This window comes from Athene cunicularia (genome assembly GCF_003259725.1).
Source record: "Athene cunicularia isolate RWA chromosome 2 unlocalized genomic scaffold, athCun1 chr2_part1, whole genome shotgun sequence".
In the NCBI taxonomy this organism is placed as follows: Eukaryota; Metazoa; Chordata; class Aves; order Strigiformes; family Strigidae; genus Athene; species Athene cunicularia.
The window spans coordinates 18,144,346-18,161,848 of record NW_020799095.1 but is presented as its reverse complement, the minus strand read 5'-3'; the positions used below and the strand labels follow the sequence as shown (position 1 = coordinate 18,161,848).

The 17,503-nt window shown below is 40.5% G+C and overlaps 1 protein-coding gene across 1 annotated transcript; it reads left to right on the top strand.

The window, feature by feature from the left end:
- The first annotated feature begins 1,399 nt into the window (after positions 1 to 1,399).
- Positions 1,400 to 11,016, top strand: FAM221A (family with sequence similarity 221 member A). Its single transcript, XM_026843719.1, has 6 exons — positions 1,400 to 1,560; positions 2,033 to 2,223; positions 5,475 to 5,681; positions 6,504 to 6,614; positions 7,259 to 7,347; positions 9,000 to 11,016. The coding sequence occupies exons 1-6, from the start codon at positions 1,511 to 1,513 to the stop codon at positions 9,030 to 9,032; spliced, it is 681 nt and encodes a 226-aa protein (XP_026699520.1). The 5' UTR covers positions 1,400 to 1,510; the 3' UTR covers positions 9,033 to 11,016.
- Positions 11,017 to 17,503: the final 6,487 nt, after the last annotated feature.

Below are 17,503 nucleotides of genomic sequence, written 5' to 3'. Positions count from 1 at the left end.
GGAGGTGCTCGGTCCGGCCCCGTGCGGCGGCACTCTCCCCTCTGGCCCGAGGCAGCCTCGGCGGCGCCGGCCCCCTGCGCCTCGCCGGCGCGAAGGCATGTTGTAAATGGTGGCTCGGGTGAGGCAACGCGTTGCTTCTCACTTCCAGGCCTGCGTGTCCGCCTGCCTGGCAGCGTGTCTGTCTGTCTGAGGCGGTGTGAGAGGGTGAGCTGCCAGCGGTACTACTCCTTGAGGAAACGCGGCCTTCCGTGCGCCGGGAATTGAGTTTTGGGGTGTATAAGCGCATGCCCTTACACTCCTACGTGTCTTTGCAGATCTCCTCATCGCTCCTCTTGAAGAGTTGGTCTTGAGCAAAAATAAACACGAACTCAGTCATTGTACTGAAATGCGGTCTGAATTTAGCTTAGGAAAACTTCGAGTAAAACAGAGGTAGTAGGCACAGTGGTAGTTCTTACGTAAGTAAGTAGTTGTGCACTGATTCTTGTGGGTGTCAGCTGGATTGACAGGCAAATGACAGTGATGTGTTGACACATTATTCTGGTGCTGTACAGTACTGGCAATGTACAAATCCACAGAACATTTGACAAAGGATCACTCAATATGTTTTAGCATACCCAACAAATATTTATAGACAGTAATAAACTAACCTTTCAGCATAGTTAAGTGCTGCAATTAAGTCTAAATTGTGTTTTACAGATTTTACTTACTGTCTTCAATTGTCACCATAAATGTAGAATTCGGATGCAGCTCCAGAGTTCCAGCTGTTACCTGACTTTGAGTTTGAACAGTTATAGCTTAAACAAATAGGTCTGTGTGAGGTGCAGGATACTGCTGCTATTAACTTCATGTACAGAAACTAGCATAGTCTTCTTGCAAAGTAGAAGATAGCTTGGATGTTTTGTTACTCTGATAGCAGCATGGTTACCTACTTGCAGTTGAATAATCCTAGTTGGACTAGACTAAAATTAGATAACCTGATGCAAGTCTGCAGTACAGTTAGGTGTAGATGGGTGAAGTGACTTGCCAGAGGTCATTCAAGAAGTTTGAGGCAGAGCTGGCTGATTACACTGATGTCCATTGCTTTTTCTGCTGTGTGAAAAGGAGCTTGGTAGTTTGCTTTCTTAATTTTTTCCTTCTCTCTTACTGGTTTTCAGTCCATCAGAGCACATTTTTTAAAAGAGCATTCATAAAATTTCTCTAAAGATCAGCTATGGTTCTTGTAAATGTGTACTAGAATGTGTAATAGAACACTATTATGAAAAATAAGATTTTTTTTTTGCATTTACAGCAAAAGTGTTGTTATATATTATTTGAAAAAATATCTTGAGCAAGCTACTTTTATTGTTTTCATTTTCTTACGGCGTTTTTTTTGTGACATGCTTACAGAATTGTAGGTGATGATGATGGAGGAAAACTTTTTACCCTGGAGGAATATGAGGAGTACAAAAGAAAAGTGTTACCAATTCGGTTACGGAACAGGTTGTATGTGAGCTGGAGATCACCAACTGGCATGGACTGTAAGCTTGTGGGACCAGAGACGTTGTGCTTTTGTACTCACCGGTAGGTATCTTTACTTTTTTTGCACTGTTGTATTTTTCAAAATCAGGAAAATATAAAATGTTTCTAGATACGTTAAAGTACACTGTAGGCAAGTTAATTTAAGGTCTAAGGGTTGAGAAAATTAAGTTTTACATCATGAGAACTCTTCTTACATCTAAATCTCAATACATTTTTTTTGAGACCAAAATGATTCTGTAGTCTTCAATAAATTCAGCTTTAAGGCACAAGTTACTGTAGATCAGATTGATTCTGGCAGTGCTGTCAGAATGAAACATAAGGATCTGTGTTATTTATGTAACAAGCGGATGTAAAAGCTCCTGATACTGTGCATTTAATTGAAAATTAACAACAGTAATTAATGTGATTAAAGATACTTCAAAACAGAACTTGTAAGATAATTACAAGCCTTTCAGTTAGTTTCCTGATAAATCACTAACAAAGTTATAAAAGTTACTGGTTTTGCCTCTTTTAGGTATAAGCAACACAAAACAGACTATGAAGTGATTCCCAGAGACCGTCCAATTTGTGTGCCTTGTAGAGTGAGCCATTGTCCATGCCAATCTTATCACTACGTCCCTCTAAATGGCACACAGCCAGTTCGTTGCAGATGCAAACACTTTGCTGATGAGCACAGTGCAGCGCCTGGATTTTCATGTAACTCCTGTAAGTTACTGATGGGCTTGCAGCATTCTTTGCTAGGAAATTTAACAGGAGCAGCATGTTAGGGATCTGCATTCTGCCCAGAGTATTAGGTACGTGCTGCAGTTGTCAGCAATGTGTACTTTGGTCCTTGCAGAAGGATGGAAAATGGGAGGGAAGATGTTCCCTTTTGCACATGAGGGTGTTGAACAACATCCTTAGCTTCTCCCAGTCCTGTGAAGGAGCGTAAGTTTCTGAATGATTCGGTTAGGTACATATGGAGACAGCCGCCTCAAGTCAGGTGGCATGAGAGTGCCCCATTTGCAGTTTGTCACTTCCACTGCTGCATGCATGTGACTCTCCTGCTTGAACTTGGTAGTTTGAGAGAAAGAAGTGTTGATCTCCATTCCTCTATTGCCTGGTTGAATATAATGTTAATGTATTTTTATATCTTTTCTCAACTCAATAGGAAGTAGCACTCTGTTCCAAAATAGTACTATTGTTAGCACTCTTAACAAAGCAGTTCCTGAGCATACAGATTGTGGGTCCAGAAATGCAAATGAGAATGGAGTTGCAAGCAGAAGGTTTGAGAAAGCATTAAGAGGAAGCTTTTTGCTTCAGTTGTTCGAGGTTATAGTAATGAAACAGCAGTAATTATTAACCACAGACAATAAATAATGCATAAAGATATTTTAGATGGAAACCTCAAATTATGTAAGCTGAAGATTTTTTTAGCTAGAGTTTCCATACTGTTAGTAAATGTCTTTCATGAAGTCTGTCTGATTTGTACAGGAAGAATCATAAACAGCTTTTGCTGGATGAGAATCATATCCCACAGAATAAATCATACAATATTTATATGACAGCCTTTCAAGAATTTGCTCTAAGTAATGTGAAAGTCTTAAATATGCAACTGTATGATTCAGACTGAATCCTCAGAACACAGTTTTTTTCATAATCATTTACATTATGCACTTTTTCTAGCATTTCTCGGAAATACCTGACACTTCTGAGGGCTTTACAGATTACACAGAGAAGTGCCAAGACTTGCTGCTATTTTGGACTTGAGTTGTTTTAATGTACTGGTATTAGTCTAGCCCAGTGTTGTATAAATCTAGTGTGATAAATCACAGAATCACAGAATCATCTAGGTTGGAAAGAACCTTGAAGATCTTCTAGTCCAACTGTTAACCTAGCACTGACAGTTCCCAACTACACCATATCCCTAAGCAATTTCAACTTTACTCTTAAACACCTCCAGGGATGGGGACTCCACCACCTCCCTGGGCAGCCCATTCCAACCCCTAACAACCCCTTCTGGAAAGGAATGCTTCCTAATATCCAGTCTAAACCTTCCCTGGTGCAACTTGAGGCCATTCCCTCTTGTCCTGTTGCTTATGACTTGGTTAAAGAGGCTCATCGCCAGCTCTCTGCACCCTCCTTTCAGGGAGCTGTAGAGGGCGATGAGGTCTCCCCTCAGCCTCCTCTTCTCCAGACTAAACACCCCCAGTTCCCTCAGCCGCTCCCCGTACGACCTGTGCTCCAGACCCTGCACCAGCTCCGTTGCCCTTCTCTGGACACGCTCGAGTCATTCAATGTCCTTTTTGTAGTGAGGGGCCCAAAACTGAACACAGGAATCGAGGGGCGGCCTCACCAGTGCCGAGTACAGGGGTCAGATCCCTTCCCTGTCCCTGCTGGCCACGCTATTGCTGACACAAGCCAGGATGCCATTGGCCTTCTTGGCCACCTGGGCACACTGCTGGCTTCTGTTCAGCTGGCTGTCAATCAATGCCCCCAGGTCCCTCCAATCGTCAGCTCTCCAGCCACTCCTGCCCAAGCCTGTAGCGCTGCTGGGGGTTGTTGTGGCCCAAGGGCAGCCCCCGGCATTTGGCCTTATGGAAACTCCTCCAGTTGGCCTCAGCCCATGGCTCCAGCCTGTCCAGGTCTCTCTGCAGAGCCTCCCTACCCTCGAGCAGATCAACACTCCCACCCAACTGGGTGTCATCTGCAAACTGACTGAGGGTGCACTCGATCCCCTCGTCTAGATCATCAATAAAGATGTTAAACAGGAGTGGCCCCAAAACAGAGCCCTGGGGGACACCACTCGTGACCGGCTGCCAACTGGACTTAACTCCGTTCACCACAACTCTTTGGGCCCGGCCATCCAGCCAGTTCTTTAAAAGCGTGTGCCCATCCAAGCTGTGAACAGCCAGTTTCTCGAGGAACTGGCGAATTCATAATTGAAAAATAGTGCTGTTGCATATTGCGCATTGTATATGCATTATTCTGTATCCATACATGGAGTAAGAGCTCCATTACTGAGGAGTGCCCAAAATTATATGAAAAAGACTTTAACATTGCCAAGAATGTGATCCTTGAACATGCTACACAAGACTTAAAAATTCTTTCTTGGTGATCTGAAAAATGAACTGTAACTAGGAGTTGGAAGCTGGGTAGTTTGTATAATGAAACATTTACAAAATCAGTTCATCAGTTTCTTGTTCACATCATTGCTCCGGCAGGGCTTTGATGACAGTCTTAGCTGTAGCTAGGGTACACTTTGCTCTGTATTTCTGAATGACACATGCCATTTGTATAACTATTCCAGTTATAGTCTGTGGCTTTGTAAGCTTAAAAAAACCCTGAAAAACAATCTAATGGTACTCTTAGTAGAACCTATTTTGATGTTACGAGAACCTCTTTTAACTAGATAACTTAGCTAATTGTAAAAGACATTTACATTGTGATATCATAAATTGTAATTTGAAGATTTCTGGCCATGCAGCACTGACACATGCTGTACACCTTTGGAGATAATACTGCCAAAATGCTGTCAGATTGTCTTCTTTATCCAGTGACAGATTTTTGTTTTGTTTTGTTTTGTTTTGTTGTTGGGGAGGGATAGAGAAGGGTGTTGCTAATGGCAATGGACACAAGCTGCAACACAGGAAATCCAATTAGAGATTAGGAAAAGAAGCATCTGCTCCAAGGGAACACCAAGGTTGGTCCAGGCTGCTCAGAGAGTTCAATCTCTGTCATTGGAGGGACTCAAAATTTGACTGAATGACACCCTGAGACTGGATGACCCCTATGATCTAATCCCCACATTCATCCTTTGTCTTGTTTTCTAAAGCATTTTCATATAGCTGGATGCTTTTGCTGTGAAGGAACTCTAGTTTTTGACAAGATCCGTTTAGGGAAACATTGTTTTCTCTGCAATTAAGTATAAATTCCATTATAATCTTGCTCATTGCACTTATTTATTTGTTAATTAGGTTCCAAGTGTTCGGGTTTTCATAGTTGCTTTACCTGTGCATGTGGTCAGCCAGCATATGCTCATGAAACTGTCGTGGAAACTAAAGAAGAGCGCTTAGCCCAAGGAAAGCCTGTGGGGCAGGATGTACCTTATGCTGCTATGGGAGGACTGACTGGTTTTAGTTCACTAGCAGAAGGTTACATGAGACTCGATGACAGTGGATGCGGTAAGTGCAGCTGACCTGAGATGAAATTTTACTTCTCCAACTAAGTAGTTTTGAAAAGTAGTAATTCAGCATAGACTTTCAAAGTTCAAAGGCAAACTGGGTCAATAGGAGTAGGATTTAAAACAGATTTTTTTTTTTTTCAGCAGTCCTCAGGTATGAAGAGACCACTATGACCATCTTGTACAACTTTCTATAGTCAATTGATAAAGACCCTCTTTATCAATAATTCTGGTGTTCAGTCCAGTACCTTCCACTTGAAGTGGAATATATCTTTTAGAAAGAACTCTGCAACTTCTGTTTTTCTGTTAATACTTCCATGTTAAACTTACATTAATCCTTTAGCATAATGCTGCTCAGGCATTTCTTGGTTACACAGTTGCAGCATTTCTTTTTCCAAACTCAAAGGTAAATAGCAGTTCAGCATTAAAAAAAGGGGTAATTTGTAGAAGTTTATTTTTGATTAGCATGTTAGTTGGCCTTGATACCTCTGCCACTCTGTGATTTTGTGTCATTTAGTAATGGACACATTTTGTCTTGTAATACTGTTTTATTTATTATTGCCATGTACTCACTGATTCTTTTAAAAATTCTTATCTGGTTTCCTGGATTTGTCTGAGATCTAGAAACTGTAGCATAGTGGTAGTAATTAAACACAGCTTTTAATTTCTTTTGAAGCCTTTTTTGCTTTTGTAAACTCAAGTTTATGGGGTCTGCACTGAGTGTGGAGATACTAATCTGTAGCTTTGTTTTGACCTCATTACGCATGTTCTTAATATATCTCATAAAGTTAATTTTTGCTTTCATTCAACTATTTTCTAACAGGGGGTCCCTCTTCTGAACTTTTAGAATCCCCGGTTACCAGCATGGACCATCCCTTTCTAAAAGCATTTTGTGGACCTTCTAGTTCTGCTCAAACCACATCACAGATAGCAGGTGCTATATTAGTAGGATAATACTGTTTTACAAGAAGTAGTTAACATAAATTTAATTGGTTATATATATGAGTTGAAAGATGCTTAAGGCTAAAATCAACGGTAACAATTGAAGTGGGTCTTGAAACCTTGTTATGTAAAAAGTTAGTACAACATTCATGTGCTTAGAATAACTGTTTTGTTACTGATTGTTATTTTTGGACATGATGTGCTTTTTAACTTTAATGATCTTTTCCTATCATTTGGTATCCTCCGCATTGACAGTGTCACTCATTGGATCTTTAAAAATTTTTGATTCACATCTGAGCGAATTGTACATATTCAGCACAATCCTGTGAAACTGTCTTCTGCCAGAAAGTCTTTTCTTCATGGATTTATGGATTGGTTATGCTTATTTTATGTCCCTTATTTAGTATAAGAATTTAGCAATTAATGTAACTGCTGAAATCCTCCAAGATTGTTTATAATAGCTGCTAGCCTAGACTGAAGAGGTTATTCTTTGGTCCCACTTGCTGAGGATTGTTACTTGCTTTTAATGGCGAATTCTCATTTTAAATGTCTTTTGCCAAATGCAAAACATGACTAATGGAATAGCAAATATCATTAATGAAAAAAGTTTTTGGTTTTGTTGGGGTTTTTTTTCAGGTGGTTCTAGTGCCACGAGGCAAGTTTCTCATGGAAAGCGTTCAGAAGATGAAGACATGGCTTATTTTGAAAACTGTTATCAAGAACGGGCAAGTTGCTGCATTTATTGCTTAATTCAAATATATTTTCACAAGAGGATGTCTAAAAAAGAGAAATGTAGGATTTAAGTGGCATACAGATGCATTATATTATTTGTCCTCTTCCTGAGAAAACACTAGCTTCTTAAAATAGTTTTAAATGCAGTTATGAGCTACTGCAGTATTTCAGAGGTCAGTCATGTCTGGAATGGTATTTACCTTAACTGGGCAGATTTTTATTGAGGTAAGTCCATTACAGAAAACTGAAATATTTTACTGTGTGACAAAAAGAAACAACAAAGCAGACTCACAGAAAGTCACCTGTGACATTTAGGAATGTGTGTTTGCTACCTCATTTATAAAACTTTATGATGTTCTTTTCCTTATGAATGTCTGTGTAGTTGGGCTAAATCTTGTGCGTCTGTCTTAGATGATCTGAATCAACCCCTCAGAGGTGCCTCCTCTGCCCTACTGACTGTATTTAAATGCCCTGTAGTGTAGGTTACCGAGATGCTTAAGTACCCATTCTTTCCCCATATTAACTCCTTACCTACACCATCAGTTGAAAGTATGTCTTGACTGTTTATGAATTTTTGTGAGGCAATGTTGCATAATTAACTTTTAAAATCTTAACTGCTGTTATGCTTGTGCTTGCAACAAAGTGGTGTTAATGAGAAACCTGTTCTAGCTTTGTGAAATTTTAAGTAATTTTCTTTATTTTGGAGATCATCACAATATATGGTAAGATGTTACAAATATAGTATCAGTTTATAGGAGAAAAGATGTTACTCTCAAATCCAAATTGCTATGTTTCTTTTTCCCCCTAAGATTTTTTTTTTCTTTGCAAAAGGTAGCAGGAATTTCAGATACGAACTTTAAGCTTCCAAATATGCAGAAATGTTTTAAAATGAGTTCCTACATAGACCAACAACAGGATTGCTTAGCAAGGGGTTCATTTGTAGACATCCAAATCAAGACTGGGGCCTTGCTTCCTTTTGACAGTATTTTATGGGAAAAGCATCCCTTTTATATAACAGCTCTAAATAGAATTTCGTTCACAAATGTAACAATACTTGAGAACAACTGTTGCTTCTAAAACCAACAGATATGTTTGTTTGGATTAATAGTCTTACTACAGAATGGCAGAGTTAAATATATGTGTGTTGGTAAATCATACCGTGCTATAAGAGCCTACCGTGTAGAAAAATCTCACTAGAGTAAGACATGACCTTGTGGGTCAGTGGGGAGATACAGATGGAGGTATAGCATCTACCTCAGCTACAAACTTCCTGTGTGATTTTGTGTGTGCTGGTTCATCTAAATGTGTCTGTTACACGTCTGTAATAAAACTTTTTTACCTTCCATTGATGTGAACATTTGTGAGGGACTTTGGCCTTGAGAGATACATAAATACCTAGATTGCCATCATCAGAGATAACGCAGCCCTAGTTTGAGTAGGGGAGGAGCTGCAGAGATATTAAGTGCTCCTTTGTCCTATGATGCAAAAGTAAGCAATGCTGGGTTGGGCTAATAATGATCTGTAGCTCTCTCCGTTGCATATATCACTGGTAAATTTATGACTGGATGTAGAGGTTTAGTGTTGCATTGCTAGCCAACTTGCAAATTAATGCTTAAACCACTGTTGGTGTCTGTCTTTGTTACAGCTGAAAAAGGAGAAGCCTGCTAATAGAAAGTGAAAACTCCAGTGCCATCAAAGAAGCTGTGAGATTAATAAAGAAGTACTTGTTATATGGCACAGTGTTAATCGTTGTATGGAAGAGTATTTTTTGCTGCGCCTAGCTGCCTGCTTGTTTTTCATTTCTTTATTCTGCTGTTTCAGTCTATTGCTGAAATTAATTTTTAATTATCTTGTTGTAATAAAATTAGTACTTTAATCAATGTGTTTCTAATCTCCAGAATTGATACATAGACATTCCTTTGAGAATGGAAAATAACATTTAGAGATTTACAGAATTGTTACTTAAGATCTGAGAGAATAACCATGCATTTAAGTATTACATTGTAGTAGGGCAAAGAAAATACATATCCTATTCTTAGACTTTTATGACGTACTTTCTTTATCTGTAGAGTCCTTAGAACTCATCTTGTTTATGAATTTTTACTTGGTGGGATTTATTTTGTTAATATTGCCATTTTAATCTTGTCTTTGAATCTTTTTTTTCCTTTCTGTTGGTTTCATCACCTTTGCATAAAATTCAAGTATACCATTATTCACTCACACTTCTTTAGGCTCTGTTCTTGCCAATGTATGTGAAGTTTTGTACACTTGTAAACCCATTTCCACGCAGACTTACTAGCTACTTGAAGGGATCCTGCTTATATACTGTATCCCACATTTCTCTAGTGGTAGCATTCTCCCCAGATTCTGTTTGTCTGATACTGCCCCTAACAATGATTCTGTTACACTAAACTGAAAACATCAAGTGGAAATGGATAGACATGCTATTTATTGCATGTAAACAAATGATTATATGGTGTCTGATACAAACTTACTCATCCAACAGTTTCTCTTTCACCATGTATAATCCAACACAGACCGAATCACTCAAGAAGGGTCTTTTGTTTGCTTTTGTTTTCTTTGTCCATATTCACAGTTGTGGCAGCATATGTTGTAGTAAAGGTAGCGGGCAGGAAAACTTAAAATTTAGTAACTTTGAGTGGTGGTTTAAATCTGCAAAGCAGCACAGGAAGAATTTGGTACAGAGGCTGCACAGTTCAGGAGGCAAAATCAGAGCCTGAGCTAACCTTGTTAGTCCCCTTTGAAAACAAAGAGGTGTAAGTCAGTTTGTCCTTAAAAATACTTGAAGATGGCTCTTGGACTGAAGACTTTTAAGGTGGTGTGTGTGAAGTGAGACTTTACAGCAAGAGTTGGGAGGAGCTTACATGTGCCTATCTGAGGGAGTGCCTCATGCCTCTTAGAATCTGATGGGCAGAGGAAACAGAAGTGATGGGAGGTTGAAGACATCTGGTGGAGATGTCTTGCTTTTGTTCAGTGGTCAGCTGTGGGAGGGAAGGACAGTTCTTAGGAGTGTATGCAGGTTGTACAGTGACTGATGGAGACAGCTGGAATCCGAGTGAGAAGAGAATGGAAGGCTCAATTGCCCAAATTCAAAGATTAAAAAAGGCCATTTACCTAAATACTGACCTATACTGCTGTTGCTACAGATGCCAGAGAGGTTAATGTTACTTTAAATGCATACGATATCAAAGTGTCTAAGGAATGTTTTAAAAGTCCCTTTACCTTTAAACTGTACACTGTTAGATATTGCTTTAACTTAATAAATAAAAATATTAATTTGAGCTCCCTCTTCTGGTCCTAATAAGCAATCACTTCTACATATCCTTAATCTCATAAGTAAATTGGGATTTCACAACAGAATTACAAGAAACAAATGTAAATAACATTGGTTAAAAAAAAAAGAAAAAAAATATTTCAGTCTTCAGAGAGATTATTACAAGCTTAATAGCAGAAGTTTATTCTACTTTCATATTTATCTCCATGGCTATACCCATTAGGAATGCAGTTCCAGAAATGTATGTATTTCAGAGATGAGATTTCTCACAGCAAAATATTCTTATAGACAGAGGTTTTAATAGTTACAAAAGCTTATATTTTATGTTTCTTTTTATACTGATAACTTTTTACATTTAGGAAGTAATATATTGTGCTTTTATTGACATTTTGAGTTAAAAATACTTGTCAGTTTTAAATATTTGCTCTGCCAAATTCCGTCTTACTAAACTGTCCTTTGATCATGAACTGTTTTTTTCAAAGTCAATTTTTAAAGAATTTATTCTGTGCTTAAATTTATTTAACATTTCCACTTAAATTATATGAAAAAGCTATTACATTCATTTAATGATATTTCTTTGTAGCTGTAAAACAGGTGGGATCATAAAAATATCAATGGCATTAGATACTGCTTAGGAGTTCTGATCACTTTTCACACTTTGATGACATCCAAGTAGAAGAAGCTCACTTTCCTTACTAGAAGGCATACGTCTGACTTCTTGGTATTCATGTAGTACATTTTTCAGAGTTTTTATCCATATCTATACATGAGAAAACAGGTATATTATACCTCATGTTGTTGCGAGTAGTGAAAACTGGACACTGGTCTCATGTCTGAAGTGAAATTTGCACTTAACTGGAATTATTTTTACCCTAAAAAAAAATAATTTGTAGTATCAAAATTGCAATCTCCAATTATGTTGAAAAATCCCTTTATACTTCTATTAAAAAAGAAAATTTTTGTAAAGATGAAGGAAGAGACCGAATACTAGTATATTTGCCATTAACAGTGGTCATTAAATAAAGAGCTCAGTTTAACATGTGCTTGTTGATGGTTTGTTTTCCTGAGAGCAGTCATGAACTTTGAACATAATATCATGGGACAGATAAGTTATCAGTTCATCTGTATGATTTATTTGTGGGCATATAGCTGTCATTCAGCTGAACACATTAACTGTTTTTGACTCTAATCCAAAGAATCTGCCACAGGGGAAATGGTTTGTTGTCATACACATGAGTGCTGTTAAAGCCTAAATGCGTAGGTCTTAGGCAATGCTTAAGCACTTCGTGTTTTAAATAGCTGGCTTTCAGATCGGTATTTTGACATTATTGTAACTACACTGATAGAGTGTAGAACAGCATTTTTTCACTATTTTTAGTCATCCTATGAAAAGGGTTAGATGTACTTTGGCTGTGTAGAGACTGGTCTGTGATCCTTAGTGGAAGGCAAGGGGCTTCTTCCCATTCTGTGCTTCTCTGATGCTAAATATAAAATGCATCTGCCTGTCTCAGGTTTGGGAGGAAGGGGAACGTGATGTGTGAATTCACAGCCAGTAACGGCATCCATGCAGAATTACTTTGTCAAGTTGTCAGTGTCTTCACAGCATGTTGCGCATATTAAATGGTCTGCAGGTCTCTTATCTGTATGTCCCTAGAGTCTCTAGTGGTGGTTTTGTTATAGCCCTGTGGCCTATGAAAAGAGACAACTTTGCAGGTAGTGATAGTATTTTTTCTTAGCACAAATATAATTGAAGACAACAACAAAGGTTTTCCAGTGTAAAAGACCTTGCACAGCTGTATCTGCTAGGGGTTTTTCTCCTAACAAAAGATACTACTTTTGTCAAAAAGCCTACTCTGTCTAGAAGCCAACTCTTGCTTTGGAGCCCTTAGCATCTGTCTTCTGGTAAATTGTTATTTGCTTTACACTGGTTTTAGCTCTGATTTTACATGTGTGTGTGCCGGTTAGCCCTGGCCGGGCACTAAGCCCATGTGCTCCTTCAGTTACCTCCCTAGGCAAAGTCCTGGACTCAACTGATCCTTAACATGTTGCCTGTGTAGCACTGGCACTTGTACCTCGCTAATGGCTTCATCTGTTTTCATTCTCCTGTTAAGACAGGGCAATTGCAAACACGCCATGAAACCAAAAGATGAGCGCTGACGTGTTGCACGAGGGGAATTGGATGAGCATGTTCAAGGGGTACATCGAGGCCAGCAGAGAGGGTATCATCAACACTGCAGCGTCCATGCTGCCGCTTCGTTCGTGCTTCAAAACCAGCATCAGCGTGCACCCATCGCCACCCCTCTGTGTGGTGAAGGCGCACATGGTCATGGTGGGCAGGAACAGCCAGGAGCCTGCAAGCTTTAAGAGCGCTGCCCTCGGCCGACGGGGGTCAGGGGTTGCTTTTAGGCGGGAATGGCGGCCCCTCCTCTGCCAGGGCACCGGGAGGGTGTTGCTTCTAGGTGCTGCCAGCGCTGCCGCCCCTGAGGGAGGGGAGGTGCCGCCCGGGTGGGCAGTCATGGGCTGAGGTGGGGGTGCGGGCGCATAGGGCTGTGTTGGGGCCAGTCGTCCCGAGCCAGGCTGGCTGCTTCAGGTAGCGCTGAGGCCACTCCGTTCAGGGGGAGGCAGTGGCCGGGCCTCGCTCTGTCTGGGGGACCCCGGGGCAGGAGCTGCACTCTGCGGGCAGGGGGTCACAGCCGTGCCAGCTTTAGGGCGCTTCCTTGCGCAAACCCGCGTTTTTCATTAAAGAAAGGGCTGCCTCCCTGCTGGCAGGGGGCCAGGCCGAGGGGAAATGTAATAAATATAATGATCATTCGTGCTTATGACATATATTGACCTTTAATACAAATGTACGTGTTGTAAAATATTTCGTTGTATATATGTTAAAAGTTGGGTCCGAGGCTTTGTAATCTCAGACTACGTAATGGCTATGTTGGTGTTGTGATGATGCTCTTACTGCACCTAGTGGAAGAGTACCAGGCAGACCCTTGTTTTGATGGAAAAGTACCAGGAGGACCCTCGTTTTGGCGGGAAGAGGCGTGGAAAACCACCAGAGAGCAGCGCCCCCCCCCTCACCAGAGAAGCCAAGAAGATTCGAGAAAACTCCACTACGCTTGCGCGGACTAAACACACCCATCTTATGCATATGTATTAGGAAAAGACTATAAAGGGGGTGGGTTTGTTTTTACTGGGTGCGTTGGTTGCGGAGCGGGGAGCGCTCGCCATACCCTGCGCGGTTTTTCTTATTTCATTACGATTATAAAACTGTATTTTGGCTTAAATTTTTGTAACAATTTGGTGACCCCAGCGTGATACCGCAGGATCTGTGAAACATCAGTTTCCAGGGGAGAGTGCCCCACCTTTAAGGTGGTCTCCGGACTCCGGTGCTCTCTAGCACCGGCAGTATCCCGAACCAGCGGAAAAAGGAAAAAAAAAAACACCAAACACCTCAGATTTCAGAAAGGGCTCCCGGAAATTTCACCGTAACTATTTTGTGCGCACGAAGATCGAAGCGAAGACCTCGGACTGTGAGTACTGCTTGGTGGGGGAGGATTCTGCCTGAGTGACTGGTGTGAGCCGTGACAGTGTCACGAAGCGAGTGCGGAGCCCTTCTAACCGCGGTGGGCCTGGCCGGTGAAGGGGCAAAGCGAAAAGAAAAGTTTGAAACGGACTCTGGCAAGGGATTAGGGATAGGTTATATCCCAGGATTTAGGAAGGATACGGGATCATTTTTTTATCCCAAGACCATGGGCCAGGAAGGGAGTGAGTGCCGTGTCTGGGGCAACCCACGGAGAGGTTGCAAGGTTAGTAAAGGGAGCATATTACTAGATATTCCCCAGGACAGTCCCTTGGGATGCATGTTAAGGAATTGACCGGATTGGGCTGAAACAAAAGAAAAAAATGAATCAATACTGTATGGTTGAGTGGACCAAGGAGCCTGTGCGATCCGATCATTGATTCCGGCCGAAATTCGGACCTAATGATGTTTGGACATGCCAAGCATTGAATTTAGATGTAACAAAAAACCTTTTAGCCAGGAAGAAAGCCATTATGCTCTTATGTGGAGAGGTTCCCGAACTATATAAACATTTTTACTCTTAAAAAGTAAGACTCTGGATAAGAAAATTCCAAAAGACGATGATTGAGAACCTTTAGAAGATTTTCCTCCTCCGTATGGGTAAAGCTCAGAGGACGAGGACCTGAAACCTAGCGCTCCTTCCCCTTTCCTAGCTAGCCGAACCCGTAACCGGGAGAAGCAAAAACAACTAGAAGAAAATGGGGCAGAGGCTTGGGGAGGCAATCTGTACCCATTACGGGAAGTGCCTACGGGAAGGAGGCGCAGGGGGAATAGGATTTATAAGCGTCCCCCTTAACACCAGGGATGTTAGAACATTTTTTAAAAAGAAATGGGGTAACTTTTAGACGACCCCTTAGGAGTATCTGAAAGATCGGATCAATTCCTGGGACCTAACGCCTATACCTGGGATGAGATGCAGTCAATTTTAGGAATCCTTTTTACGACCGAGGAAAAGCAAATGATTAGGCAACCAGAAATGCGCTTGTGGGAAGAGCAGAATCAAGCGGGACTGCCGGCGGATGAGCAATGGCCAAATGTCCGCCCTAATTGGGATCACCACCAGGAGCAGGGCAGACAGAATATGATGAACCTTAGAAATGAAATAGTGGCTGGAATTAGAGAAGCGGTTCCGTGAGGGCAAAAACATTAATAAAGCCTTTAGTGAACATGAGGGGAGAGATGAATCCCAACGGATTGGCTAGAAAGGTTACGAAAAAATTTGCAAATGTATTCGGGAGTAGATCCCGCATTCCCGGTGGGGGAGGCTTTACTAAAAACTCAATTCGTAGCCAAATCATGGGGAAGATACGAGGAAGAAATTACAAAAATTAGATGATTGGCAAGACGGGGGTTTGCAAGAATTGTTAAGAGGAGCGAAGAAAGTACACGTTAGAAGGGACGAGGAGAAACAGAAAGCGAACAGAAAGCGAAAGCAAAGGCATTTGATGGAGCAGTTGAGAGACACAAAGGGAGGAGGGGAAGCTCCCGTAATCCCGTCCTAACGTATCTCTCGGAGCTTCGGGCAGTGAAAAAAGGAGGAGGGTAGTAAAAGAAAATGGACCAGTATGTTATGATTGTGGAAAGAAAGGACACTTAAAGAGGAATAGTAGAAATCGGGAGCAGGATGAAAGGATGTTTAAGGAGGAATAGGGGTGTCAGAGGCTCTACTTCCTGGGGACACAGACAACAGAGGAGCCCTTAATAAAATTAAGAATAAGCCCCCAGGGAGAAGGAAGAATTTGAATTTTTAGTTGATATAAGCGCTGAAAAATGAACTATAAGGAATATTCCAAGGGGATATGAAGTGAAAAAACCCTAAAACGCCGCCCAAAACCTGCCTACAAAGCCGGTGGAAGGCCAGAGTGAAGTGAAATTTCTTCTCGACTCTCAATTACCGCTTGTTGAGAAGTATCTATGCATTGTATTCGCTGGGAACTTGGGAAGAGGGAAAACTTAACTATAAGCTACCCTCTTCCATCCACCTCTTTACCTATCTGTGTTTACACACATCTACTTTTAAAGCGTGGACGTTTGTATTTCACTGGATATCCAAATATTTCTGCATTGTGTGTATATCTTGTGTTTTATATGTACATATATATATATATATGTACTTTGATTCAGAATGCCTTGTAAATCCTGTAAGCTTGTCATTCTCAAATCTATAATCAAGTTGCTATTTTAATTCTATTTTATCAAATCACTCCATTAATTTTTAAATTAATCATTAAGAGCTGCTAAAATTCAACCGTTGATTATCTCACACCATTAATAAATCTTAAATTGCTGTTAAATCTTAAGATTATATTAAGTAATGATTAAAGCTTGGAAAAAGGAGAGTCTCTTCTCGATAGGAAGGACCGTTCCTGGTACTATTAACAATAGAAACTGCTGTAAGAACTGCTGAGAGAGGGTGGACTCACATTTCTAGAGTAAAAGAACCTGTTACAAAACCTAATTAGAAGATTGAATCAACACCTGGAAACTTAAAGCTTCGAATGCAGCGAAATTAACAGGAGATTGGACTCATTGAAACAGACTGAGTAATTCAAAGGACTCTATATCGGTAGCAATGAGATCTAAGGTACTCTAATTTTCTGAAGTCTTGTGTATATATGTTGACTATCTTATAAGCTATGATATCTTTTATGAATAGGAGTATAAGCTGTTATATATAGTTAAACCAAAAGTTGGATAAAAGAAACAGAAAAGGGGGAAAAAGGACTAAAAATAAATTCGAGTGAGGGCAAGACTGGATTTGCCTCCATTTTTGCTTTTGAGAAGATAAAAAAAAAATCCTGACTGTTGGCAGCAACCCAGTGGGTCCAGGGGTAAACAGAAAAATGTGCCATATCGGACCTCACTGTAGTAGTCTGTTTTTTCTCCTAGTTACATGTGTCAGCCCCATAATAGCTAAAAAAAAATCAAACACGAATCAATTTAATAAAAGGCGAGGGATTGTAATAAATGTGATGATGATTCGTGTTTATGACATATATTGACCTTTAATACAAATATGTGTTGTAAAATATTTCGTTGTATATAAAGAGAAAAGTTACTGTGGTTCTATCTTTAAATGGGTCCGAGGCTTTGTAATCTCAAGACTATGTAATGGCTATGTTGGTGTTTTGATGATGATGTTACTGCAACTAGTGGAAAAGTACCAGACAGACCCTTGTATCGGGCAGACCCTTGTTTTGATGGAAAAGTACCAGAAGGACCCTCGTTTTGGCGGGAAGAGGAGTGGAAAAACACCAGAGAAGAGAGCGCCCCCCCCCCC